Genomic DNA, 25,711 nt, shown 5'->3' with positions numbered 1-25,711 from the left:
CAGCACCATTGGCCCTGGCTGCTATTGGTGTCTTGCAGTGCTGCTTGTGTCCCTTGAGCATCTCCCACTTGGGCCAGCGCTGCCTCTGATGCTCTTAGTGCAGCCACCAGGGCTTGCAGGCTCCTGCCAGCCCAGGGCCAGAGAGATGGCAGGTCTGGTTGTGGGCTGGAGATGCACAATTTCTCCAGCTGGCTGGCTCTGCTTCTCCTTTCCTCCACCCTAGTACATCAGGAAGAAGCTTGCTAGCCCCAGACAAACAGCTGCTCTTTTTCTGGCCAGTTGTGGTGGTCCCTGAAAATGCCCCTGAGCTGCTGTGGCCTGGAGCCTCTCCAGGGCAAAGGCTCTGGGTTGTCCTTACAAAGGCAGCCCCACCACCACAGCTCCGTGGAACGTCCCAGGCTATTTTGCAATGGATCTGTCATGCCCGAGGGCTTTGACCCAGCAGGGCCAGGCTGTGCCTTTTGCTGGGTGCAGGGTGTCTTCAGCTGAGGCGTCAGCAATGTGGCCAGCACCTCTTCATCCCACGGGGCTGCCTCGCAGGAGCAGGTACTCCTCAGCCAGAGGTGCTGGAGATTTGCCTCATTTTCAGCCACTTTGTCCTGAGGATGCTTTTCTGCTCCAGCCTCACCATTCATAGAATCATAGAATGGTTTGGTTTGGAAAGGACCTTAAAGATCATCAAGTTACAACCCCCTGCCATGGGCAGGGACACCTGCCACTAGCCCAGGTTGCTCAAAGCCTCATCCAGCCTGGCCTTGAACCCCTCCAGGGATGGGGCATCCACAGCTTCTCTGGGCAACCTGTTCCTGGGTCTAACCACCTTCATCCTAGAAGCAGGTTATGCTTTGCACGTATTCCTCCTCCCCTGATCTAATAGCCAACCCTCCTGTGTCTTCCAGGAAAGCTATTGCCAAGTCCAGCCTCCAGCACATGGTAGCCCAGCCAAACCCTGTGCTAGCCCTGAGGAGTGACTCGGAGAGGCAGATACGCAGCACTGTGGACTGGAGTGTAAGTTGTAGCGTGTTTTGCTGGGCGTTGCATGGAATGGGCTCCTGGCCAAGAAGCAGCAGGCTCTTCCCGGGCTGAGGCTTCCCAGGTGACTTTGGCTTTGACGCATTTATGGCCTCCGCTATTGCCACCAGCTGGTGCCAGCATCTGTGCTGCTGGCAGCACCCCTTGATGCTGCGAGGAGAGGCTGTGCAGACACGGGTGGTTCCTGGGAGGATGGCATAGTTACTGCACCGCCAGCTCTTCTGCTCTTGCCAGCCAAGGTCTTCTGGGGGGCTGGGGCCAGGCAACACAGCAAGCCCCAGCTCCTTTGCAGGCGAAGCCCAGCAGGTTTTAAGCTGCACTCTGAGGTCATACAACAGAAGCTGTTTCAGGAGAGTCCCCTTCGTTGAATTTGCCCTGATGCCTCCTCTCAGGGGGTGGTGGAAGCAGCTCCCCTGTGCAGGACATCGCCACTGGGCTGTACATCTCGGAGGTGGTTTTCTGGGGCCCTCTCATTTCCAAGAGGTGGGCCATGGCAGCAGCGTTGTGAGGTTTCCGCTGTCCAGATGTTGACCCTGGTTGTTCTGTGCATCTTGCCTCCTGGCCCACACCTAGCTCCAACCTCCCACCCCCCGGTGTTGTCCAGTATCTTCTCCCTCTCCCAAAGCATTTTAGGGGCTTGGGTGCCCGTCTGGGGGTGCTCTCAGTGAAACGTGTTGTCTTTGTGCCTTTCAGGAGACTGCGGTCTACGGGGAGCACATCTGGTTTGAGACCAATGTCTCTGGGGACTTCTGCTACGTTGGGGAGCAGAACTGTATGGCAAAGCTGCTGGTGAGTCATCTGGGGTCACCTGCCTCCTCGGCAAGGGCCACAGGTACGGGCTGTGCTGCCACCCGGCGAGGGGACCGTGAAGGCCCTGCTGCTGCTGCTGGGGGACATGAGAGGGTCTGGGGGACTGCCCAGGCGGGGGTATCCCTCCTACCTCTGTGTACTCAATTTCTGCCAGTGCTGGTGCTCGGTTTGCAGTAGGAACCTGGCGCAGGGTTGCTGCTCACCCAGAGGTGATATGATGAGGTTCCAGGGAAAGGCTGATAGGATCCCACACCCTTAGAGGGGCAATCTGAATCCAAGACTTTTCAATAGAGGAGAAATTGAGCACTGGAGACCCAGGCCTGCTGCCTTCTGACTCTGCAGGCAGGCAGCACTGATCTCTGGGGCTTGCTGCAGTCCTCCCTCCCAGCCCAGCTTGCAGGCTCTGTCCTGCTTGTGGTGTGGGACATGGAGCACTGATGCCACCCTGTGCCTGCCCGTGGGGCTTACCGTGGGAGCCCTGCCGGTGCCTCCCAAACCAGCTTCCATGGTGCTCTTGGACAGTGTCAGAAGAGGGCAAAGGCTGCGGGACAGGGAGAGCACCTCCCTGCTCTGTCCCACACTGGAGAGCATCTGCTCTAGGGGCATGCTTAGATCCGCTCCCTTGCAAGGAGTCTAAGTTGTGTCCAGCTTTCCTACAGGACTTGTTTGGCATCCTGAAGCATATGAAGGAGGTGTGATGGGAGGCTCAGCTTGCCAGCCTCTGAACAATGCTATTCACATGCATGTTTTTCTTCTCCTTTTCTCATCCTCCAGCAAAAACCTCTCTCGAGGCGTAAATGTGCAGCCTGCAAGATCGTAGTGCATACACCCTGCATCGAACAGCTGGAGAAAGTGAGTAGAGCCTGTGAAGCCCTCTCTGCAGCTCACAAAGCTGGCTTTCCTGGGCAGCCTTTCCTCTTGGGTAGTGAAACACAATAATATTGGGGAACTGCAATGTGTCATTGCAAAGAGGGATCTTGTGAGGAGACAATACCAAAAGCAGCATCTAGTGACATTGGGACCCCAGACCTCATTCTGTTCATTAACAGAGATATGTGAGGGGTTTCATGGCAAGCGCTAAACACCTCCGGAGGCTCTGGGCCTGCTGTAGTAGAATAAAGTCCGGTAGGTTTCCTTCAGCTATGATCATTTTGCTGATTCCTCTCATGTGTGTTCAATCTACAGATAAATTTCCGCTGCAAACCTTCCTTCAGGGAATCAGGATCCCGGAACGTAAGGGAGGTGAGAGATGTGCCTGCGACCCTGCTCACATCTGACCTCCCACTCGCTTTCCCAGTTGGGTGATAAAGGCATGAGAAGCTGCCAGCACATTGCCCATCAGAGTGCAGGCACCATGCTGCCTCCGGGCTCCAAGGGAATGGCGCGGTACAAGGGATGTTTTTTTGCAAGGCAGCAGCGCAGCCTGGGTGTAAAGAGAGAGGAGCTTGCAGGCAGCAAATGCAGAGCATCTGCTGGTTTGCCTGTTCTCAGCCTCCTGCATTTGTATGGGGAGGATCCTTCAAACAGTGTTTTTGGGGAGGGTTTTTAGAGGAGGCTGCGGCAAACGGCAGGTCCCCAAGTCTCCACCAGTTTGGAAGGGGACAAGCCGGGCTCACTTCTTGCTTTATCGCTCGGCCCTGACCTGGGTGCCACAGGTACTCCAGAGAGCAGTGGAAGATACCCGCAGTGGTGCTGTCAGACCCCTTTAGCCCGTGTTTTAACATACTGGGCATAAGTGGTAGCCTGGGACCTGTCTGCTGAGCTGTGCTGCTGGAAGCAACTGTCAGCCTTCATGCTTCACCCCCAAGCCTGTGTAGCCATTGTAGCCCATAGGGTGTCAAAGGCTCAGTTATAGGACATTATGGTAACACAGCTGCTGCCCTCACACCGTGTTTGCCTTGGCACAGCAGACACAGTGGGCGAAAGGTACTCAAACACCGGGCTGCTTGCTCGGAAAGGCCAGTGTGACCTGGAAAGGTGGAGCTTTCAACATCACTTTAAAACCTTTCTTTCTTTTCTTCCTTTGCTTCTCCTACCATGTGTCCCTCCTCCCAATGCCACTCTTAGTCCAGATCCTTTATTTGTCCTTCACTTGTTTTGCTTTCTCCCAGAGGGCTGGGGCTGGCACGTGTGAGCAGCAGGAGTGCTGCAGGAGCAGAGGTCCTGGCTGGCCTAGGTTTGTTCCTGTTGCCTGTTCCTGCCTTCTCTCACACATTGGCCCCTTCACTTTCTTTTTCTTTTTTTTTTTTCCTTTTCCCTTTAGCCCATAGTTGTCCGGCATCACTGGGTACATCGGAGGCGGCAGGAAGGCAAATGCCGGCAGTGTGGCAAGGTAAGAGGGCATCTTTTTTTTTTCTTTTTTTCTTTTTTTTTTTTTTAGCCTGAAGGAAATCTAAGGTCAAACCAGAGACAAGAACAGGGCTGGGGAGCAGAGACATCCCACCATTCTTGTTTGGCAGCAGCAGCCTACAGCGACACAAAGATGCGTGCCCTGCTTTGCACAGTGAAGCACTACAGAAGTGCTTCCCAGATACAAGTTGTTCTCCCCCTGGGCCAAATCAATCCTGGAGTGGATTGTCTTCCTGACGCTCTTTCCTCGGGCAGCAGGGACACCCTTGCGGAGTGCGGTGGCCTCCCTGGTGCTGTAGTGGTCATTGGGGCTATCTGAGGGGATCCAGAGGGCTCTCACTGCAGGCACGCTCTCTTTGTTAGTGTCTCTTCTGGTGGTGGGAAAGTCCTGTCGGATGGTAGAAAGCTGTGAGGGAATTCCCTAAGCCTCTTTTCCTTCCCTCCACAGGGTTTCCAGCAGAAATTTGCCTTCCACAGTAAAGAGATTGTAGCCATCAGCTGTTCCTGGTGCAAGCAAGCGGTGAGCAAAGACCCCGTTGAACGTCTTACCAGCCTACTCTGCATCTAATGATCTCTGCTTTCTGTTGGGACTCCCCAGACTGCAGCTTGCTCCTAACAGCTCCTCTTACTGGAAGAGGCTGTACTGTGGCAGCTGGGAACTCCTACAAGAAACTTCTTCCTCATTGCCTTCCCATTACAAAATTCCTGCGTAGTTTCCCCCAGCACTGGAGGGGGGGAGGGACCTGGGAGGAGGGAGAAGGTGGCTGTCCCCGGGAAACCAAGCTGCTGAATTCTCTCTGTCTCTCCTTTTCTTCTTTCCCAGTATCACAGCAAAGTGTCTTGTTTCATGCTGCAACACATCGAAGAGCCCTGCTCCCTGGGGGCTCATGCTGCTGTCGTCGTTCCTCCCACCTGGATTCTGCGGGTCCGACGGCCCCAGGTAACTCACCTTGGCTCTTGTGGCTCTTTCACAACACCTGCTTGCCTAGCAGCTGCTCATGGAGTTTTTGGGTTTGTTTCTTTGCTCTCTAGAATCCACTGAAATCTAGTAAGAAGAAGAAGAGGACATCATTCAAGCGTAAATCCAGCAAAAAGGGGGCTGAGGTAAGAGATGAAGGGGCAGGGCATGACCTTGGAAGGGTGGAGGGACTGGGCAATGAGGAGCAGAACTGGGAAACAAGGGGCCTTTGCGGGGTCTGTGCTAAGGTTAAGGACAGTGAGGTGGAGGGAGGGTGCCTGCTGGCAGTATAAATCCCACCTATAAGACTTACGGGATGGCTGGAATGTTCTCTTCCTCCCACTCTTGACTACGTGTGATGCTAGGGCTCAGCTGGAGTTGGGAGTTTGCGTTTTCCCAGGCTTATTGAAGGACCTGCGGTGTCTCTTGCAGGAGGGGAGGTGGAAACCCTTTGTCATCAAGCCCATGCCAGCTCCTCTTATGAAGCCCTTGCTGGTGTTTGTGAACCCCAAGAGTGGTGGGAATCAGGTATGGCCTTGTCCTACATCTCCCTGAGAAGACCGCTCTGTGGGAGCATTGTCTTTTGGCTGCTGAGGACTCAGCATGGTTTTGGTAGTGTCTCAGCAGCAGAAGAGATAAGACAACCTCCACAATGCTAGTTTGCTGCCCAGCAATTCCCACCCAGGCTAGGCTTTGCCTGAGTCCCCCCAGAGCACCATTGTCTTGGCTCATCCTTGAGACCAGGTGCCTTCTTCCTTCTGTCCACTGGGAATCACTGTTCCCTGATGAATTCTTTCTTGTCCTCGCAGGGAGCCAAGATCATCCAGTCCTTCATGTGGTATCTCAACCCACGGCAAGTTTTTGACCTCAGCCAGGGTGGACCCAAGGAGGCGTGAGTACTGATGGGGGGTAGCACCCTCCCTCCCCCATTCCTGCCCTAGAGATTCCTCCCCAGAGCTCTTCCTGTGGCTGATGGAGGTCACCCTTGTGCAAAGAGACCTCCAATGAGTTCATGCTTTGAGAGGCCTCCCTGGGATACCTCGCGGCCAGTCCTGGCCTTGCAGCATTTCCTGCTGGAGGGCTGGTCTAACCTTTAGGGTGACATTCCCAACTCTAGTTCATTATGTTCCATTAATGTCATTTGGGTCTTGTCTGCCTGCTGCGTTTCAGCTTATCTACGTGTACAGGGACTGTGGATGTCCTGCTCTTCCTCCACAAGAGCCGGTGAAGCCAAAGTTACCGTGGCTTTGCCCACGGCTCTGAACTGCTGTGGTGATGGGGAGGGAGACACACACGTGGCTCTGTGCATGCCATGGGCTCTGTGAGGGCAGGGAGCCCTGCAGCCGCTGTGTAACACCTTCGGTGTTTCTTCTCCCCCCTCCTTACCCTCTCTGCTCTCTGCAGGCTGGAGCTGTACCGCAAAGTCCACAACCTCCGGATCCTGGCGTGCGGGGGAGATGGCACGGTGAGTCCCCCGACCCCTTCGTGCCTGTGGTACCCTTCGCTCCAAGCTTTTCCAGTGCCAGCAGCAGCCCTCCTCACTGTAAAATCCAGACCAGGGCAAAATGTGTGCACTGTGTCCGTGGTCCAGCTGGTGGCACCAGATACTGTGGATCCCTTCGTGCACTGTTCCAGGGAGTGCTAGTCTGTGGCATGTCTGGATTTGTAGCCCTTTTGGGGGCCAGTGTCCTCACTGGGGTTACTGGTATCTCCCACAGCACCTCGACCTGCCTGCTGGTCCCTGAAATAACCAACTGCTTCTTTGTGTTCTCTTGCTCGAGCAGGTGGGCTGGATACTCTCCATTCTGGACGAGTTACGCCTCAATCCACCTCCTCCTGTGGCCATCCTACCTTTGGGGACAGGGAACGACTTGGCCAGGACGCTGAACTGGGGTGGGGTAAGTGACAGGCAGAAGAGCTCACTGCTGACAGAGGGGGTTGAGTGCTTCAACTCTGGTTCCAGACACACGGGTAGGCATTTGCACTGGCTGGCTGTTTTGACTTTCCCTAACTACAGACCAACAAATAAGTGCAGTTTGGATGTCACTGTTCTTCTGACATTTGAATTATTCTGCATAAGGTGATAATATATTAGGACATTGACAAAAGCAATAATTATTTCAAACTTTGGGAGATTTTTAGAAGGAAGATGTGTTGTTTTTAAATTTGAAGTCCCACTTTGTTGACCATTCAAGTAGAATTGACTTTTTCCTCATCCTTTGTTCTGGGATGTCTTCCCAAAGAGGAAGACATCTCTACAGCAGGCAGGTAGGAGACTCACTGAGTCTTGCTCTTCACCAGGGTTACACAGATGAGCCTCTCTCCAAGATCCTGTCGCACGTGGAAGATGGGAACATTGTGCAGCTCGATCGCTGGAATCTCCATGTGGAGCCAAACCCTGATGCGAATCCTGAGGAAAAGGATGAGGTGGCCACTGACAAGGTGGGACATCTCTCCGCATTTGTTCCCTGCACTGGGGGTTCACCTTCTCCCACTGGCTGAGGCAGCCCCAGCACCTGGGGCTACAGTGTTGGGCTGGCATTCCCCTGCTCCAGTTCCACCCCTCTCCTCGTGGCTCTGACCCATGGCACTCATGGCGAGGTGTGTAGAGATCAGAACTGAATGTCCACCAGAGGGTTTTAACCACAGCCAGCAACAGGCATAAAGCCAGTCCTTTCTGAGACTGAGACTGCAATGGGTGATTGCAGGTATCTTGGAGAGCAGAGTGTGTCCCCCTGGGCTATGTTGCTTACCCCTGGGAGCGAGGGGCCAGTCCATCATCCCTGGTGACCTCTGTGTTTTCCTGGGGGGAAGGCAAGCCTCCACTGCCTCAGCCTTGTGAGCATGGTGCATGGCTCTGCTGTAGCCTGACCTCATCTTTGCCATGGCCACACACTGGCAGCCTCATCTTTGTTCCTCCTTTCCATTTCAGCTCCCCTTGGATGTCTTTAATAACTATTTCAGCCTTGGCTTTGATGCGCGGGTGACTCTGGAGTTCCACGAATCCCGAGGTACAGGGGAGTGGCAGGGTCAGGGGTGAGAGGGTACACCGAAGGTGAGCCCATAAAATGCTTCTTGGGAAAGCAAATAAGAAGATTGCCCCAGGGACAGGGCTGGAGGTTAAACCTGAAGAGCAGGTGGAGACTGCAGAGGGGGAAGAGGGGCGGGTGCCTGCAAGGGAAGAGAGCTGGGGGCTGCCTCCTGGCCAAGTCTGTCTGGAGAGCCATGTCTGGGGAGAGCAGGCAAGTGAAGTATTTCCGCATGCAGGCTGATGACCTGGACTTTTTTCTTCTTTCTGTAGAGGCCAACCCAGAGAAGTTCAACAGCCGGTTTCGGAATAAAATGTTCTATGCTGGGGTGAGTGCATGGAGGGTATCTGGACATGCCTTCATAGCAGCCTTAGTGTCAGCTGGAGCACAGGCATGGCCCTGGCTCCTGTCCACACCCTCAACTCACTCATCTGAGTTACACGGGCCTTCACATGCACCCAAGCTGAGCCCCCCCCAAAGCAGGAGAGGTGCTGGAGAAAGGCTGCGGTCCTGGGAGTTGCAACTCCTCTTTGGCTGCTAGTGCTGCTGTCAGTACAGCTTGCTCACTGGCCTGCGGTACAGTTGCTGTCTTGATTTCCTGCCACTATTGTTCTTGTTCTCTGACTCACGGATGGTCACCCAGGCAGGACCTCCCCAGAGCTGTGGGGAGGCAGACTGTCCCCCCTGCAGAGGAATGGGAAGCCTTTCCATAGAGTCCCCAGACTGCTTTGGTCTTTTGTATCTTGGGCAAGCTCCCTGGCTAATTATGGCACCCTCCTGTAAGTCACCTCCAGAGCTTTGTATCTCGGTGTTGTCTTTGTTCGTCCATCCCCACCATCCTCAATATACCTCCCTACCCAGGTGGCTGGGTGACCAGTATTTGAGCAGTACTGAAGGCCAAGTGCTGCTCTGTATCATGTCACATCTCTCCTGTTTGTGTCTCCTCTCCTCTCTGTACTGTTAAACCCAAAGGTTAACTAACACCCTAGGGTGTGTGGGTCTCTCCTGGTTTCTCTAGATGGCATGACGTCAGCTCTGTTTTATGGTACTTCAATGCTCCTTGACACTGAGTTTGTCTCTTGTGACTCGAGTCTCTCACAGGAGGATAGCCACCTTGCCAGCTCTTCCCTAAAGCTGGGACTGGGCTGGCAAAATAATATTAGGAGGTGTTACTGAAGGTGCCCCAAGGTTTTTGGTAAGCAAAAATGGACAGAGGAATGGATCAGGTTATTTTGGGAGGGGAGAAGAGAGGGCTTCTGCCAACAGACGAGGAAGGAATTTGTTGCTTTCGGCAGCTGAGGTCTGAAGGTCTGTGTCAGGCTTCCTCGCTGCCCATTTCAGTGAACGTGTGGGTGCTAATGCTGTCTCTTGCCTTGACAGACGGCTTTCTCCGACTTCCTCACAGGGAGCTCCAAAGACTTAGCGAAGCACGTCAAGTTGGTTGTGAGTGTGAAGGGGTGCTCTGGGCCAGGGAGAGTGCTGAGCTGCCGAGGGGCGAGGAGCAGTCCCTTGGCACACTGGGTGTCTCAGGATTGGGGAGAGGATGTGTTCCTGGGGACATTGGCTTCCCCTGGCTGGGAGGACAGTCACTGTGGGGAGCAGAGCGGGAGGTAATTTTCTCCTAGGTGGGTAGGGTGGGCCGGTTCTCCCTTACAGCAACCTGAACACCCCTGTGTTGTCTCCAGTGCGATGGGACAGACCTGACCTCCAAGATCCAGGACCTGAAGCCCCAGTGCCTGGTCTTCCTGAACATCCCCAGGTAGGCAGCCCCAGGACTTTTCCTCATGTGCCGGGCTCCTCACCCCCAAGCCACAGATCCCTGCCTGGGTTTGCAGGGCCTGTCCGTGTGTTGCTTACCATCCCTTCACAGATACTGTGCAGGCACCATGCCCTGGGGCAACCCTGGGGAGCACCATGACTTCGAGCCACAGCGCCACGATGACGGCTGCATTGAAGTGATTGGCTTCACCATGACATCCCTGGTGAGTCGGTGCTGTTGCCGGTTGTAGCTAGCAATGAGGGGAGTGACTGATCCCATTGACCATGTGTCAGCCAGCCCCCCATCTTCCCAGCTTCTCTTCTGAGGAGCTGTAGTGCTGGCCTGTGTGACAGTGTTTGCTCTTGGAGATTTAGGAGAGGTGCTGCCATGCCCTGGTCTCTGTGGATCCCTTACAGAACTTGGTTCACTTGTGGCACCTGGCTGACAATGGGTACTCCCCCTATCCAACCTTCAGTCTGTGCTCTGCTCTCACTCTGTGCCCTTTCACAGGCTGCCTTGCAGGTCGGTGGCCACGGGGAGCGGCTGTGCCAGTGCCGGCAGGTGGTTCTCACCACGTCCAAGGCCATCCCCATGCAGGTAGATGGAGAACCCTGCAAGCTGGCGGCTTCCTGCATCCACATCTCCCTGCGCAACCAAGCTAACATGGTGCAGAAGACCAAGCGGCGCAACTCCATGCCTCTGCTCAATGAGTACGTTCATCGGATCAATCTTCCACCTCCTGTCCAAAGCAGAAGGGATGGAAGGGGAAGGGATGGGACTGATCCATCACTCCCAGAGGCATTTTGATCCTCTTGCAAGAAGGACCTGGGAAGAGATCAGGTCACACAAGTATGGCCAGACCCTGATGCTGGAGAAGCTGCTGGTGCCAAGCTCCCCACCCCAGCCTGTGCTCTTGCCTGTTTTGGAGGGGTGAGTGGGATAAGAAGAAAGTGAGCTGTCACCTTCTGATCCCTTCCCTTTTTCTTCCCCCCTGCACACAGCCAGCAGCCAGTGCCCGAGCGGCTGCGGATCCGGGTGAGCCGAATCAGCATGCGCGATTACGAGGCACTGCACTATGACAAGGAAAAGCTCAAGGAAGCCTGTGAGTGACCGGCTGAGTGACCAGGGGGTGGGAGCTGTGGTCCCTGAGTCCAGCAGTGCCCTCAGCTTAGCTGTGTGAGGTGTTGGGGATGGGGCACAGGCTGCTCCCTGAGTTGTGTCTGTGCCCTGTTGTGCAGCTGTGCCGCTGGGGATCATTGTGGTTCCAGGAGACAGCGACCTGGAGTTGTGCCGGACCCAAATCGAGAGGCTGCAGGAGGTGAGCCTTTGCATGGGAAGTGGTCACGGCTGAATGCTGAGGATGGAGGGACTCAGGGAAGGGATTTCTAAGCCTCCTTGACCTGCACGCACCAACACACATGCTCCTGCTTCTGGTAGCAGGTCACAGTTTGCCTGTACCACATGGTCAAGGCAGGATCCCAAGCTGGATGGCTTGTTGCTCCCTGCCTTCTGGCAGCTTCTTTCTCAGTGTTACTTTTCTGATCTTGTTCTCCAGGCCCAGGGTGTCAGTGGTCCAGAAAAATTCTGGGGCAGTGCAAAAAGCCAGCATATGTCCTATGGGGGCCTATCAGCCCCTGGGTGTTTGGGGAGGCCTTTCCTCTGTCCCTTTGTTTGCTGTGCTGTGTTCCTTCAGCCCTCTGCAGGCTCTGGGTTTCCTAGCACAGCTCTGCACCGCTCCAGGTGCCTGGATTAGAGTTGCTCCCCACTCCAACTGTTCATTTGCAAGTACTGACTTCTGTGCTCCTGCCAACATGCTAATGTGTGTCCACGACCCGGACCCGGGCTGTATAACCCTCGCTCCTGGTGAGCAGTGCCTTCTGAGCCCACAGCATGGCTCCTGGTGTCACACTGCACAATCTGTTCTGTCCCAGAAGACTGAAGGCTCCTTGCTCAGTCCCCAGTTAGCTGGCTCTTGTGCCGGAGGGAATCCTATCCAGCGTGTGTGTAGTGTCCTGCAGGGCTGAGTGGCAGAGCTGCTTGCCCGGGCTGGCACACTGGCACCTGCCCCTTGCTTTGTGTGCTCTGTATTCTTGTCCCCTGCCCACCTGCTGCCCAGGCACTCGTGGGGACACAGGCAGGCACGTGGCTAGGAGCTCCTGGGCTCAGAGGAGCTTTCCTATAGCCTGATATACTGACACCTCTGCAACCTCCTGCACCTCTGCAGCTGTGCATTGAGGCTTGTGTTCCTTGGTCACCTCGTGTTTTCCTCTTCTGTCTCCTTTGGCAAACACTGTGCTCTGGCCCCAGAGCAGGGCAGGGACCAGGGACCTTGGCCAGACAGTGCGTGAAGCCAGCTATGGCAGCACGTAAAGCAACTCCAATGGAACAAGAGAGGGGCTGGGGGGCTGCCCAGACAAAGGCTGTAACAGCACACCTTGCCTTTCTGCAGGACTTCCCTCCACAGCCCTCTGCTTTAGAGCGCCTGCTCTTACAGGTGTGTATGGCCTTGCTCTGTCCCCTGGCCCATCTATCGTGTGCACCGTGCCGGTCTCGTGGGCTCATCTTGTAGCACTTCTCTCTCCAGTGAGCTGGTGTGTGTCAGCTCCGGTCTGTCCCGTGCTGCTCCACATCGTTGTGTGCCGTGCCTGTGTTCAAAGTTCCCCTTCTTGTCCAAGCGCTTGCGGTCCTCCACGTCTGTAGGGACCTCCCAAAGCAGGAGGGACACTCTGGGGAGAGATGAGGAGGACAAGAGACACAACTTTATCCCCTCTTTTTTATGCAGGAGGGAGATGGAGCCAAACCGAAGACACTGTCATCCCAGAAGCTGTCGCCCAAGTGGTGCTTCCTGGACTGTGAGTGTTGTCCTCCCTTTGGAGTCCTGACCACATCTGAATTTGGGGGGTGACGGAAGAGATCCTTAGTGACAAGTCACAGAGAGCCACGTGGGACTTGAAATTCATGGCTGTTGGGGTCTTTGCAGCCAAGTGCAGCAGTTTTTTGCCCCAGGCTGTATCTCTGGCTGCTGACCACAAGTGGAGCGAGGCACATCTGCTGGTCTCCTGCCCCTGGAGCTGAAGGCAGCTTGGTGGCATGTGTCCCATCACTGGGGGACTGCTGGAGTTGCTCTCCTGTGTCAGGCAGGCAGAGGGTCCCCAGCTACAGCACGCTAGCATCCCTGTGGTATGGGGAGCAGGCTCTGTGCTGGGCTCCAGCTGCTTCTCACCCCCTTCCTGAAAGGTTTCTCCTCTCCTTCTGCATTCACTGGCCAAGAGGCTCCAGAGCAAACCCGTCCCCAGAGCTTGATGGCCACTGCTGACCAGCTCAAGGCCTTTGATTCAGAGTTCCTGCCAGCTCAGCTGGGAAAGTTGTCCTTTCTCCTTGCCTCAGCAGAGATGCTGCATTTTCCCTGAGATCCCAGGTCGCAGGCCCACTTGTGTGTTCCCGTCACCCTGAAAGGGACACCAGGCTTAGCCGTGGGTTGCAAAGTGGGCTTGGGAATCCTTGTGCTAGGCAGAAAGGATGCAGCTTCTCCCTTCAGGCTCCAGCCCTGCATGTGGGGCTGCTGGTGCTGCTGCTCCCAGGTGTCACCACCAGGACTGCTGTTCCAGGACCCCTTTCCCTCCTCCTGAGAGTCTCCCAGCAGCAGGTTGTGGGCTTGGGAAAATGTGTCAGGAAAGAGGCCAGAGCCTCACTCAAGACAGCGCAGGCTCATTCAAGCAGCTGAATTACAAACCTTCATCAGCAGCTCTGTAAATCTCTAGCCAGGACAGGATAAACAGAGCTCTTTCACTTCTCTCATCTGCTCTGGCCCGTCCCCGCTCTGTTTGTGGAGGGAATTGCCTGGGTCCCCGAGGGTCCCACCACAGCAACCTCTCCTGAGGAGGCACCCTGGTGGGACACAGGGGAAATGCCACCCTGCGTGGGGACCCGGTTGTCCTGGTGCTGTGCCCTTGCTTGTCTTGCTCTCCTCTGGTGATGCCTGAAGTCCCCAGCCCCTCCCTGCACAGCTACTTGCTCCATTGGTCTTGGAGCTCCTCTCCTGCCATGGGGGATCTCTCCTCTAAGGAAGAGGGACGATCAGAGGGATGCACTTGGACAGGCTGCTGCCAGCAGCAGGCTAGAGGCTGGTTTGAAGCTCTCCTGCCATCCTAGGAAACACGGGCTTAGATATACAGCTGGTGGTGGCATGTTCTGTGGTACCTGGCAGTCACAAGCTCTGACGTGGCCTTCTGGTGGTCTGTGGGACCTCCCTCAGTCAAGGCAGCGGGAGGCTGAGCTTCCCCTTCTCCCAGCCCCATGTGGTGCCCCCATTTCTCGGCGCTGTCCCACAAGGACAAGCGAATGCTGCCATGTGCACTGCACAGCCCTCAGCTTCATCTGCTCAGGCTAATACCAGAGCACCCAAAGACCCCCAGAAGGGCCACACCATCAGTTAAGCATGTTCTTTCCTTCCCTGTGGCTCCCTGCTGGGAGTCATCGAGCAGGAGATCACAAGCCAAAGGCATGTTGCATAGGGGCATGGTGGTCTGGCCCAGAAGGGGCTGCCTCTCGAGTAAAGAGAGCAGCAGGGTCCTGAAGGGAAGGGGGTGCTCCTGGTTGGGAGGGCTGTTGGCTTCGCTGTGCCCTCTGTGCAAGCCACGAAGTGGCTGGCTATTTTACTCGCACTCCATGGCGGAAAGCAGCCATCTCTCTTGTCTCACACCGAGAATCACCCTGTCTTGCTCTGCCCCTGTCTTACAGCAACCACAGCTGATCGGTTCTACAGGATAGACCGCGCACAGGTGAGTGTGGCCTTGTCCTCTGCTGTCATCCTTCCTAGCATCTGCTGGGAAGGTCCTTGGGTGCCCCACATTCACACAGAGCAACAGGCTGGCTTAGCCCTGGAGACATGTGGGTGTCACACTGCTGCCCTGCCCTGTGGGCACACAAGGGGTGGTGTGAGGAGCCTGGCCCGGAACCAGCTGCAGCACCTCCAGGTTCCTGCAGAAAAGGGAGGAAGCGTGGGTGGGAGCACAGAGTCTTGGTTGGAAGCTACCTGCAGGGCCATACAGCAGAGTAGCAGTATTAAATACTTTCCCTAGTGATCTGGAGAGGGGAACGTGGAGATGAGATGTATGGGTCATCTGCTAAGCTGGCAGGAGATACGAAGCTTGAAAAGGTCAAGGAGCTGTGGAGGCTTCCCAGGTGCAGGTCCCAGGACTCTTCGAGCCACTGTTGCTCTGCTGAGCGAGTGGGTGGGCTACAAGGCGTGGGATATGAGGGGATGGAGCTATGCAGAGGTTGGTCTTGCTTCTGAGGAGGGCTGACTTGTGTCTTTCAGGAGCACCTTAACTATGTGACAGAGATCTCTCAGGATGAGCTCTATGTGCTGGACCCAGAGCTAGTGATCACCCAGACTGTGGGCACCTCTCCTGCTATGCCTGACCTCGTTGACTCATCTGCCGCACCCACTGGGCACCATTTTGCATTCCCCTCCTCCTCGTCCTCCCCACCCTCCTCTCCTGCCCCCAGGTGAGTCTGGAATGGGGGTGCTGGACCTCAGGAAGGATGAGGAGTGATGGGAGAGCCAGGGTTGTCTTCACAGCATTGATCCCTGGGCCAGATTATAAGGGGGCTCCCTGGAAGTGAGCAGGAGTTCAGTGCTGAGTTAGACCAAGGAGTGAGATGCCGTCCTGTCTTCCCTGCTCCTCTGCCAGTGCTGCTGGGAGCAGTGGGGCATGGCCAGGTGGCTCAGCCACAGGGTCAAGCTCCAGCACCTGGCCCTTGGGGCAAAGGGTATGGGTGTCTTGACCCAACTGAGGCCAGCCTTGTGTATGGGTAAGCAGTGGAGCTGGGAGGAGCGGGGTAAATGGGAGTGGGGATGGGGAAGAACCGAGCAGCAAAGTCCCTTGGCCTGCCTCTGCTCCTGCCAGCTGGAGAAGTGCCACGGGCAGGCTTCTCCACAGCCGTCCCTCTGCCCACAGCGTGCCCTTTCAGGTGATCTGCTGCCAGGACTGTCAGGGTTAGTTACACCTTTTCTTCTTCCCTTCCAGCACTGAGCCTGAACACTGCCTCCCGCACAAAGGTGAGTCCTGTCCCACCTGCTGTTGCACCCCCTCACAGGTCACATTGTTTTGGGTCCCCACCACATTTTTTTTTGGCCTGTCCTTTCCTTGACATGCATGCAGGAGCTCTGCTGTCCGTGTGCTAGGTGGGAGCATGGGGCCTTGCGGGCGGGTGACCCCAGAGGTGAGCAGGAGAGACCTGACAGTGATTTGTGGAGCGGCTCAGCCAGGCGCCTTCCTGACTCTGCCGTGTGGGAAATGGCGTAGCCAAGGGGTTAATCCCCCACCTGCAGAGCTGAGTGCTGTGGGCTGGGTTGGGGGGCTGTCTCTGCCAGGCAATGGCGGGAGCTCAGGAGGGGGGAGAACAAGGTCAGGGGCCTCACCGAGCTGAGCAAATGGAAAGAGTTTCCTGGAGCTTGAGCGGAGCCCTGTGCCTGGAAGTGTGAGTGAGTCATGGGTGAGAGGCGTCTCGGCCGCTGGCTGACGCCCAGGAGATCTGCTCCCCGCTTCCATCGCAAGTCATTCTCCCCATGGGCAGAGACTGCTCCCCCTGCATGCACACATTCCTGGGGCTGAGGTCTGGCTGTGCCCCCAGCTATGTGGGGTCTCCCCCCTTCCCCTGGCTTGTCCCTTGTATGCCTGAAGGTGGGGGAGCCGTGTAAAACCAGTCTCACCAAGGGGCTAGCACCTGCAGGAGCTCCAGCTGGCTGCTGAGCCTCCAGTGCCCAACCCTTAGCTCCCCAGTTAGATAAACAGCATTATAGCTTGGCTTTTCTGACCCCGACCTGTCTCCCTTCTTCGCAGATGGCCTTCTGATAGAAGCTGCCAAGAGTGGTGACTTCAGCAAGGTAGGTGCTCCCGCTGCCTGTTGTGCAGCCAGGGCTGGCTCTGGGTGCTGGGCTGGCTCTAGGTGCTGGGCTGGCTCTGGGTGCTGGGCTGGCATGCCCCTCGGGCGGTGGGAAGCCCTGCCAACTGTGCTCCACGGTTGCCCTGGAGCAGCTCCTGTTGAGGGCCTTCCTCCAGGAGCAGTGTCTGGAAAGCAGGCAGGCTCCTGGAAAGAAGCCCTGTTCCTCGCGTGGGGGACACAGTCGGAAGGGACTTGGTGGCGTGGCTGAGCTGGACACAGTTCCTTGCCAGGCCCCGAACATCCACACAACCTGCCAGACACCCTGGGGACACAATACTGGGGCTTGGGGCTTGGAGCTGGGAAAGGCAACTCATCCCAAGCAATCTGGCAATCCTGTAGTTCCAAGAGCTGCATCGGGCTGGAAGAGACCTGATGGTGCGAGACTCCTCGGGCCAGACCGTCCTCCACCATGCTGTCAAATCAGGGAGCAAGGACATCGTCAAATACATCATCGAGAACGGTGAGCTGGGGCCAGAGTGCCACCCTTAGCAAAGGAGCCTGGCAGCTGAAAAAGACCAACCCTCTGCTTGGAGGGGGTGTTTCTGGGTGCAGATCCCTCCCCTCTGGGTTTGCTACATCCTCCTTCTCGTTTATGGGCTTTCCCTGGCATCTGTCTGCCAGTGTTGGGGTGTCCCCATGGCTGTTATGTGGCATGGTCCCATTCTTGCAGGGACAAGCATGTCTCTGGGAAACATTTCTCTGTTCTGCTTCTGCCTTCAGGGCAGCTGACCTGTTGTTTTTGGCAGCTCCCACTGAAATACAGGCTGATTTATTTTTCTTTAGATATTTCTCAGTAATGAGTCCACAACAACTCTTCTTCCCTGGTCGACTGGGCTTAGATACCATTGCTGGCCTGAGTGCTTTGAAGCCAGGACCTTTGCAGGCAGCATGGAAAGAAATAGCAGCCCCTATGGAAAGATGCAGAATGCGACTGGGGAGGAGATGGGTCTGTCTCTGCCCCACAACTGGGTCTCACTCGCCCTGCACTGTTTTTCTCTCCACAGCCCCATCAGAAATCCTTGATGCCACGGAGGAGGAGAAGTAAGTTGCTGACTGACTTGCGTTACCTGTTGGCCAGACCCTCTGCGAGGTGACCAGTTGTCTGGGCACTTGCCAGCTGCCCTCACTCTAATTACCAGCCATGGTTCCCAGTCTACTCTGGACTGACCGTCCCCGAACAGCACCCTCTCCTCTGCCAGGGCTGCCTGAACAAGCACACAACCCACCGCGAGCTCCTGCTGCAGCCGAATTGCTGTCCCTCACTGCCACCCGCACATGCTGCTTGTCCCCATTCAGGGGGGGACATCTCATGTCTCCCGCTTTCTCCTCCCCAGTGGCGAAACCAGCTTGCACCAGGCTGCAGCCTTACGCCAGCGCACTATCTGCCACTACATCGTGGAGGCCGGGGCTTCGCTCATGAAGACGGACCTGCAGGTGATGGCAGGAGGGCTGGCAGTGGGGCTTTCTGGGGGACTGAGGGGCTGGCAGGAGCGGGGCAGCAGGAGAGCAAAACAAGGGTGCTTTGGCTGGGGTCTTTGCAAGCTAGAGAGGAGCTGACAAGAAGCACCTACGCTTACCCAGCAGAGCCCAGCTGCAGAGGGGTTAAATCCCTCTCCTCCCTGCACTTCTCTCCCTGTTGTTTTATTCAATTAGAAGCCAGGGGCTGGAATGTCTCATCCCTGTCTCCCCCTCCCCACCCTCTGGGGTCAGAGCAAGGACATTCTCGCTGAGAGCTCCCTCCCAGCTGCAGGGCTCCCCCCGCTCTCCCCCATAGGCAGCTGTGATGGGGGCACTGGGAGCTCCTCTCAGGGGGTGAAGCTGTCCCACGGGGAGCAGGAGAGGGCAGTGGCAGCCCTTTCTCTCTCATTCCTAGTTAATTGAGACATGCATCAGTGCCGGGGAGTTGTGCCAGCCCCGGCAGAGGAGTGGTGAGAAGGGGGCTTGAGGCTGTGTTTTGGTAGAGGAGGTTCCTGGGGCTGGTGGGTGGCAGAGGGGATGTGGTCACATCTGTCTGGTGGAGGCTTGTAGCGATGGGCTGCAGTAACAAGCTGAGAAGGTGCAATCTGTGGGTCTGGGACGCAGGGCAGGAGCCCATCCAGGGGCGTGCAAACTTGTGGGGGCCAGTGGAGCTTGAGGGCTGCCTCAGACAATGTGCAGCCCCATTGCCAGCTGCCAGGGAGATGCTGTACAGACAATCTCTGGCTCCCTATTGCTCCTCCTTGGTCCTGGCCAAGGCTTGGGCTTTGCACAGCGCCTGGAGTGGGGCTGGCCTGGCTGGAGACTCAGCCAGCAGAGGCAAGGGGAGATGGCAGCTCTGGGGACATGATCCCTCTGTGCCCCCAGCCCCCTCACCTGCCTGAAGGAGGGGAGCAACCCCCAACCTGCCAGCACAAAGGACAGCCCTGCTCAGGCATGACGGCTGCCCCAGGGGAACAGGGCTTGCACATGCCTGTGCAAACACGCGTCTGGGTTTGTAGCTGTCTGGGGACCCCTTTGCACTGACCTTGCCTGGGCCCTTGGTCACAGCCCACCTGCACAGGCATGAACCCACCTCGTTAGAAGCCCCAGCGCCAGACCTGTGGCACAGGTTCGGAGAGGGGCTGTTCCCGCACCCTGCAGCGGGGAGGGAGGCTGAGCCTTATCGGCCGGCATGCCTCAGCCCGGCCGGGCGGAGGGGCCCTGCCAGCTCCAGTTTCAGGCTGCGGTCAGGAAAGAAACTAAGAAACTCAATTCCTCCTCTGGTCTTTTCCCCCCAGTCTTTGTTAAATGAGTGCTTGCGTTCAGGGGCTGCAGAGAGGAGGCCCCTGAGGAGAGCTGGCACCGAACCATGGAGCGGGCTCCATACCCCTGCCCGCATGTGTAGGGGACCATGGGGTGTGCCCAGATCTCAGGGTGCATGTGCAAAAGAGGGAGTTTCATGGTGTGTCGCACTTTTCCATAGCTGTGCATGAGTGGGCTTTTGTCCACAGCCGCATGCAGGCCCAGTGGAGACTCCATGTGTCTGACCGTTGTTCCTGCCGGAGAAACACAGCTGCAGGTCACCCTGGAGGACCTGGACCCTGCCACAGCCACCTGTGCCCTGCTGCGCACCAGGGGACAATGCGGGCAGGCCAGGCATCCCTTCCAGGGACCCCTCCGCAGCCACCCGTGCCCTGCTGCACACTGGGGACAATGCGGGCAGGCCAGGAATCCCTTCCAGGGCCAGTTTTCAGTGGCGGTGGCTGAGCGCCAGAGTTCCGTGGCCTTTCTCAGCGGCACAGCAGAGCCTGGGTGCTTGGCGAGGAGGAGCAAGAGGAGCAGGGGGAGGCAAAGGGGGAGAGGAGACAGAGCTGGGAGCTGTTAACAGATTTGCTTTTTATGGAGTGCGGGAGTTCATTAGTGGACACAGTCCAGATGGCTGCAATAAGCTGGTGAAATGCGATCCTCCTCCGGGAGCCGGAGCGCTGGCCAGGCTGCGAGAGGGAAGGGGGGTTGGTGTTCCTGGGCATTCTCCAGACATACCCCTCATTCCTCACCCTCTCCCACCTACCTTCCCAGCACTGGGGAAGAGCAAGTCAGGGCGACCAACCTTTGTCTCCTCTCAGGCAGCTGGTGATGGTTGGGGATGGTCTCTGTCCTGGCCACCTTTTTGGTGGGGAATGGGGGCACCTTTGGATGCTGAGGGGGGTTTAGGCAGTGCTCAGCGCTCTGATGTCTTCTGCCTTCCCTATGCAGGGAGACACCCCCAAGCACCGGGCTGAGAAGGCCAACGACCCCGACTTAGCTGCCTACCTCGAGAACCGACAGCACTACCAGATGATCCAGAGGGAGGATCAAGAGACAGCTGTGTAGTGCTCGGTGTGCCTTAGCCCACGCCAGCTCAGGCAGGATGACAAGAGGATGATGGCAACTGGCAGAGCTGTGAGTCTGCCCCAACCCTCCTAGATGTCAACCTGGTCCCCGGAGGAGATGGAGACAGCAGAGCTCTGCCCCAGGCTGGGCTGGGACTCTGTTTAGGAGGACAGTGGGTATTTGGGACTTGAAGCCTGGCTCTTTGTGTCCCCCCTCCATCACCCCTCATCCACCACATTCCCTGCCCGGGATGGGCTCCCGGGAACAGCCCTATTGGGGTGCACAAGGCTGACGCCCCAGGTCACCCTTGTGCACAAGAGTGGTGCCAGTGCTCTCTCCACAGGCTCCTACCTGTGATTCCTGTGGGATATCGTCGTTCACCCCCTCTCCCTGCCAGCAGTGCTCCTCCTTTAGATGCTTGGCTGGGTTCGTGTCCTGTTCCTCCTCTCCTGTCTGGCACAGCCACAGGAGGCACAGGCCACATGGGCAGACAGCAGACTTTGCCCCAAGGGAAGCACCATGACTTACTGCCCCTGCCTCCTCTTCCCTCCTGTTGGTTTGGGGCCACCCTGGGTCTCTGTGTTGCCCTGCCAGGGCCTTCTGTGGCAGGAGGGAAGTCCCTGGCACACCCAGCCTTTCCTCAGAGCATCTGGGGCTGGCGCAGCTGGAAGCAGGGCAGTCACTGCACTCCCAGTTGCCTTTAGTGCCCCGTGAGTTGGCAGCCTGGCCCAGGGCAGGGATGGCAGGGAGGAAGGCTACCAAGCCCTCCCACCGTCCTTTGCTCTGCCCTGCACACCCGGTGTCTGCTGGGCATCTCTTCGTGAGCCTGTTGCAGCATGTAGCCATGGTGGAGAGCTGCACTTGGCCTGGGCAGGGGCTGCAGTGAAGCCTGTTACATTTCCCAAATGCTGACTTGGATTTGGCTGCCCTCCCTGCTTCAGCTCCCTCCCAGATGCTAGACCTTGCACTGGGCTGGAGGGGCAGTGCTGGGGTCAGTGCTGCTCTCAGGGATTTCCCCCATGCCCCCCAAATGTCAACACACATCCTCTCAGTCCGACCCCTGCCACCCCCCAAACTGGGCGCAGGGCTTTGCAGGGAAAACTTGGGAGCTCGCCCAGCCCAGACCCAAGCTCCTTGGGCAGGCCAGCAGCTCACCCTCTCCAGTGTTAACAGAAAGAGGGATTTGGATGCATAGGAAGCATCAGGGCTCCCAGCCCCAAGTCACACCTGCACGGGGATGGCATTTCACTTACTGCCTGGCCATAGGACACGAGGCACCAGCACCCATCTCCCCTGCAGATGCTGTGGGTGCTGAGCATCTGCAGAGGGATCAATCCAGTGCTGCAGCAAGGCTTTTGCAGCACTGACAGTCTCTGGGACCAGGAGATGCCAGCAGAGGAGGAGAGCTGGTGGCTCTGGACCTTGCAGACCTGCTTGGCACCTTCAGGTGCGTGGTGGCTGCTCACAGATGAGGTCCCAGGAGAGGATGCTGCTACCCTGTCAGTCTGAGCGGTCCCACGTGCACTCATACCCAACTGTGCCCACTGGGTAGTGCTGGGTGGCACCATTTGAATCTCTTTTAATACCAAAAAAAGGTTGTGAGGATACCACAGAGAACCAGAATACCCTTCAGGCTTTTTGGCTGGGGGGCAGACTTCCCTTGGAGGACAGGGGTTGCTGTGGTGGGGAGCAGAGGCGCAGGGCAGTGCAGAGTGCTAGGGGCCAGCGGCAGTATTGGCCATTAATAGCATCCTGAGATGTTCAGAGCCGGGGTGCTCCAGCAGCACCCAGAGTTGCCATCAGCATGGCTTGCTGGCCACCAACAGACAAGGCACTGTCATCTCAAAGGTGCAAACTGCTGTCCCCCAGCTGGGATGCTCAGCCCAGCCTATGGGCATTTACAGCCCCAGCTTCCCCCTTTCTCCCTGGTTTTGTATTTTCCCTTATAGTTTTTGTACAGGTAGTTGAGAGACACACTGTCCCCCTCCCCGCCTGGCCCCTCTGCGCACGCGAGCTGAGTTGCTGTGCAATTCCAAGCCTGTCTTGTATTTTGGCGAAAGCGGAGGGGGTGTTGGTCGCCCTGCCCATGGAGGGCAGGGGTTCTGTGCAATACCTGAGTCTGTGTTTCCTAAACGCTGTTGTAGGACTGTATTTTTGTAACTCTGTGAGGGTGCTGGCTCCAGCAGGCCGAGGGTCTGGTGCGAGCCTGCGTTCCCATTGCTTTTTTGACTTGGACCGTTTGGATGTTGTTGTTTCTTGCCATTGAAATAAAGAGATGGATGTTTTAGTTCCTGTCTCTAGCTGCATTCATGAGAATGCAGCGGGTGCTGCATGAGTGATACCCCTCGAGGTTGTACCCCGAGGCTTCTGCCCCTGTCCTAACTGGGGCTACTCTGGGGAGTTCCCTGCAGGGCCAGGTCCTTGCCCACTCCCCTGAACAGCATCCCTTGGGGACAGCTGCTGGATACAGTGACTTTGTTGTGAGGGACCTTCTGTGGTGGATGAGCCTGCTCAAGGGCTCTTCCCGTTCCTTCCCAGCTCCTGAGGGGAGCACTGGGGTCCCATTTCCAGTGCTGAGCACTGGGGCTGCAGCCTCGAAGGCTGGGATTGTCTCTGGTGGGAGGACCACTCTCCACTTACAAAAGCGGGGATTAGGGATGCTTCTGCTTCCACGCCCGGACTTGTAAGGATGACTGTGGCCAACGCTGTCTCTCCTGCAGAGTTTCCTTTGCAAAAGGGAGGTAATTGCTCCAGCCGACAGCATGCTGGTGAGGGAGCTGGGGATGGACACAGTGGGTAATGGGGAGCTATACTCATACCTTAAACTTGGATTCCTGAGGGCAGCTTGGCAGCCTGCCTGTCGCTCCTGCCGCTGCCTGGAGAAGCAGCCTCCTTCCCCGGCTGCCTTGTCCCTTCTACCCCCTGCGCCTCCCTTTCATCGCCTTCAAGCCTTTCAGCTCCTGCCCAGAGCTAACAGTGGGGGTCTGTAGCGGGTGTAAGGCACACTGAATTGTCCCAGCCTCCCTGGGCTGTGGCTCAGGGACCAGGCAGACGTGTGACTGGGAGGAAGGGGGTCTGCTCCATTTCAGTGCCCAGACCCCAGCACATTGGCACTTGGCCCATGTCTCGGAGGAGAGAACCGTCAGTAACCACAGCAATGAGAGTTTTGCAGCTGCCCTGGTGTCAGATTTATGGTGGGGAAGAAAAGCGTTCCCAAATGCAATCGCTGTGATGAGGGGTGTTAGGAAAGGGGCAGTCAACTTTCGTGGGGAGAGCTCTGCCCTTCTCTCCGAAGGGTCTCAGCATCCCTCATTTCTCCCTTTGTCCGGAGGTCTGTCTGGCTTCCCATGGGATGGAAACACACTGGGGGGCTGTATGCGGTGGAGGGGGTGGGGGGCATGCAGGCTGGGGTGGGCTGTGCAAACCCAACCCCAGCTAAGCAGAGCTGGGGCGACAGCAGTTGGCTGTGTTAATGATTACCTCTCACACGCTCACCTCTGCAAGTCTGAACAAGGAAAAATGTGTGTCCCCCTCGTGCACAGCTGTGTCCCCACGCTGCCACTGTTGCACTGTGCAGTAACAGTGCCCCAAGGACCAGGCGCTTCGACTGCTTCAACTGGAGGTGGAAAATGTGGAGCTGGCATGCCATGAATTATCTTGTGACGTTTTTAGAGGTAAGAAGCTGGAGTTACAGCATTTGCAAGGAAACGCACCTGGGCTGGTTACGCTCCCTCTTTTCCCTCCTTCCCTCAGTATGAGGCCCCTTTCTGCAAACACAACCTTTTGCTGCTTGTTTGAGCTGGGGAAGGAGCTGTTCCCCCCCTGCATCCCTCCGAAAGGGCTTGAAGAGACCAAGCACAGCCACTGCAGAGACTGATGCGCACGAGCGCATCTCCACTCTCCCATCACCTGTCTCCTGCTCCCCAGCCCCAGGAGGGGAATTGGAATGGCTGGAAATTGAGAAATAAGTGAAAACTTGCAGAGGGCTTCACTGTACCTTGGGCTGCTCTGCCCTGGGGAACCCAGCAGGGTCTCTGGCCCCCCAGCTTTCTTCAGCTTTGCTTTAAAAGCCTGATGATGGGGGGGTGCGGGGGACTATGGGCTTTGCTACCTGTCCAGCAGTCAGGATCCCTTTCTGCACCTTTGAACATACAGCCAGACCTGTCCAGACCCCTCACCCCCTGAGCAGCACCCACACTGTGTGTGCAGTGGGCAGGGGAGATGACACACTCCCATGGCTGCCAGCCCTCCTTGAAACCTCTGCAGATGTTCAGGAAACTGCCGGCAGGGTGCAAGTTAAATGCAGGAATCTCTCAGAAAGCGATTCCTGGTTGGGAAGCAGCTCATAAAAAACAGCTCCCCCCCCCACCCCACCCCCAATCCTACCTGTGGCAGCCGCCCTGCTCTCAGCAGCCTCTCCCAGGGTAAGGGGTGGAAAAATGGCTCTGTTCCCCACCACAACCCCATTCTTTTGGCGTGATGGTCGCCTTTCTGGCTGGTAACTCCAGAAAAGAGTTGGCTTGGCCCCTGTCTCTCCTCACCTCCCAAGAAAAGAGGGAGGTTGGGGCCGGGAAGGGAGCAGTCACGTCCGCAGGGTCCTTTCATCCCCAACCAGCAGCCTGATCTCACACCCTGCTTGCTCCAAGGAGAAGGGCTGAGCTGGGGATGGGCAGGTTTGGAGGGACAGGGCAGGGGACAAGCCTGGGTAACCATGAAAGCGATGTGCTGCTTCAGGTCCCCCCTCCCCGTCCTCTTCCACAGGGCGCGCAGAGCCAGCAGAGAACGACGAGAAGCACAGAAACCACGAAAGGTTGGTCCATCAGTGCCAGTGGCCTTGATGGGGACGGAAGCAGCTTGGAGACATGGGGTGATTTCCTTCACCCCATCTAAGCCCCAGGGGTGCTCCAGAGGCCATCTTCCAGAGGGTCTCAGAGTGGTGGGACCCAGGGGAGCCTGACTGTTCAGTTTGGACCCCCTCAGCCACCCCACCAT

The 25,711-nt window shown here is 56.9% G+C and overlaps 1 protein-coding gene across 1 annotated transcript; it reads left to right on the top strand.

Moving 5' to 3' along the window:
* Nucleotides 1-899: 899 nt before the first annotated feature.
* Nucleotides 900-20,964, top strand: DGKZ (diacylglycerol kinase, zeta; the record flags this gene model as incomplete). The annotated part of the gene is made up of 31 exons (XM_010079775.1): nucleotides 900-1,008; nucleotides 1,726-1,821; nucleotides 2,617-2,694; nucleotides 3,028-3,084; nucleotides 4,106-4,174; nucleotides 4,640-4,711; nucleotides 5,015-5,131; nucleotides 5,224-5,295; nucleotides 5,582-5,677; nucleotides 5,959-6,041; nucleotides 6,554-6,614; nucleotides 6,934-7,047; nucleotides 7,451-7,591; nucleotides 8,082-8,160; nucleotides 8,451-8,506; nucleotides 9,559-9,621; nucleotides 9,864-9,937; nucleotides 10,049-10,160; nucleotides 10,448-10,647; nucleotides 10,939-11,039; nucleotides 11,176-11,255; nucleotides 12,387-12,431; nucleotides 12,720-12,789; nucleotides 14,678-14,718; nucleotides 15,258-15,448; nucleotides 15,970-16,001; nucleotides 16,786-16,829; nucleotides 17,228-17,348; nucleotides 17,893-17,929; nucleotides 18,223-18,322; nucleotides 20,603-20,964. Coding segments are annotated over 31 exons (2,728 nt in total), but the record flags the coding sequence as incomplete, so codon positions are not given.
* Between the last annotated feature and the right edge of the window lie 4,747 nt (nucleotides 20,965-25,711).

The sequence above is a fragment of the Pterocles gutturalis genome, unplaced genomic scaffold (assembly GCF_000699245.1).
Source record: "Pterocles gutturalis isolate BGI_N339 unplaced genomic scaffold, ASM69924v1 scaffold23459, whole genome shotgun sequence".
NCBI lineage: Eukaryota > Metazoa > Chordata > Aves > Pterocliformes > Pteroclidae > Pterocles > Pterocles gutturalis.
This window is presented reverse-complemented; position numbering and strand designations above follow the sequence as displayed.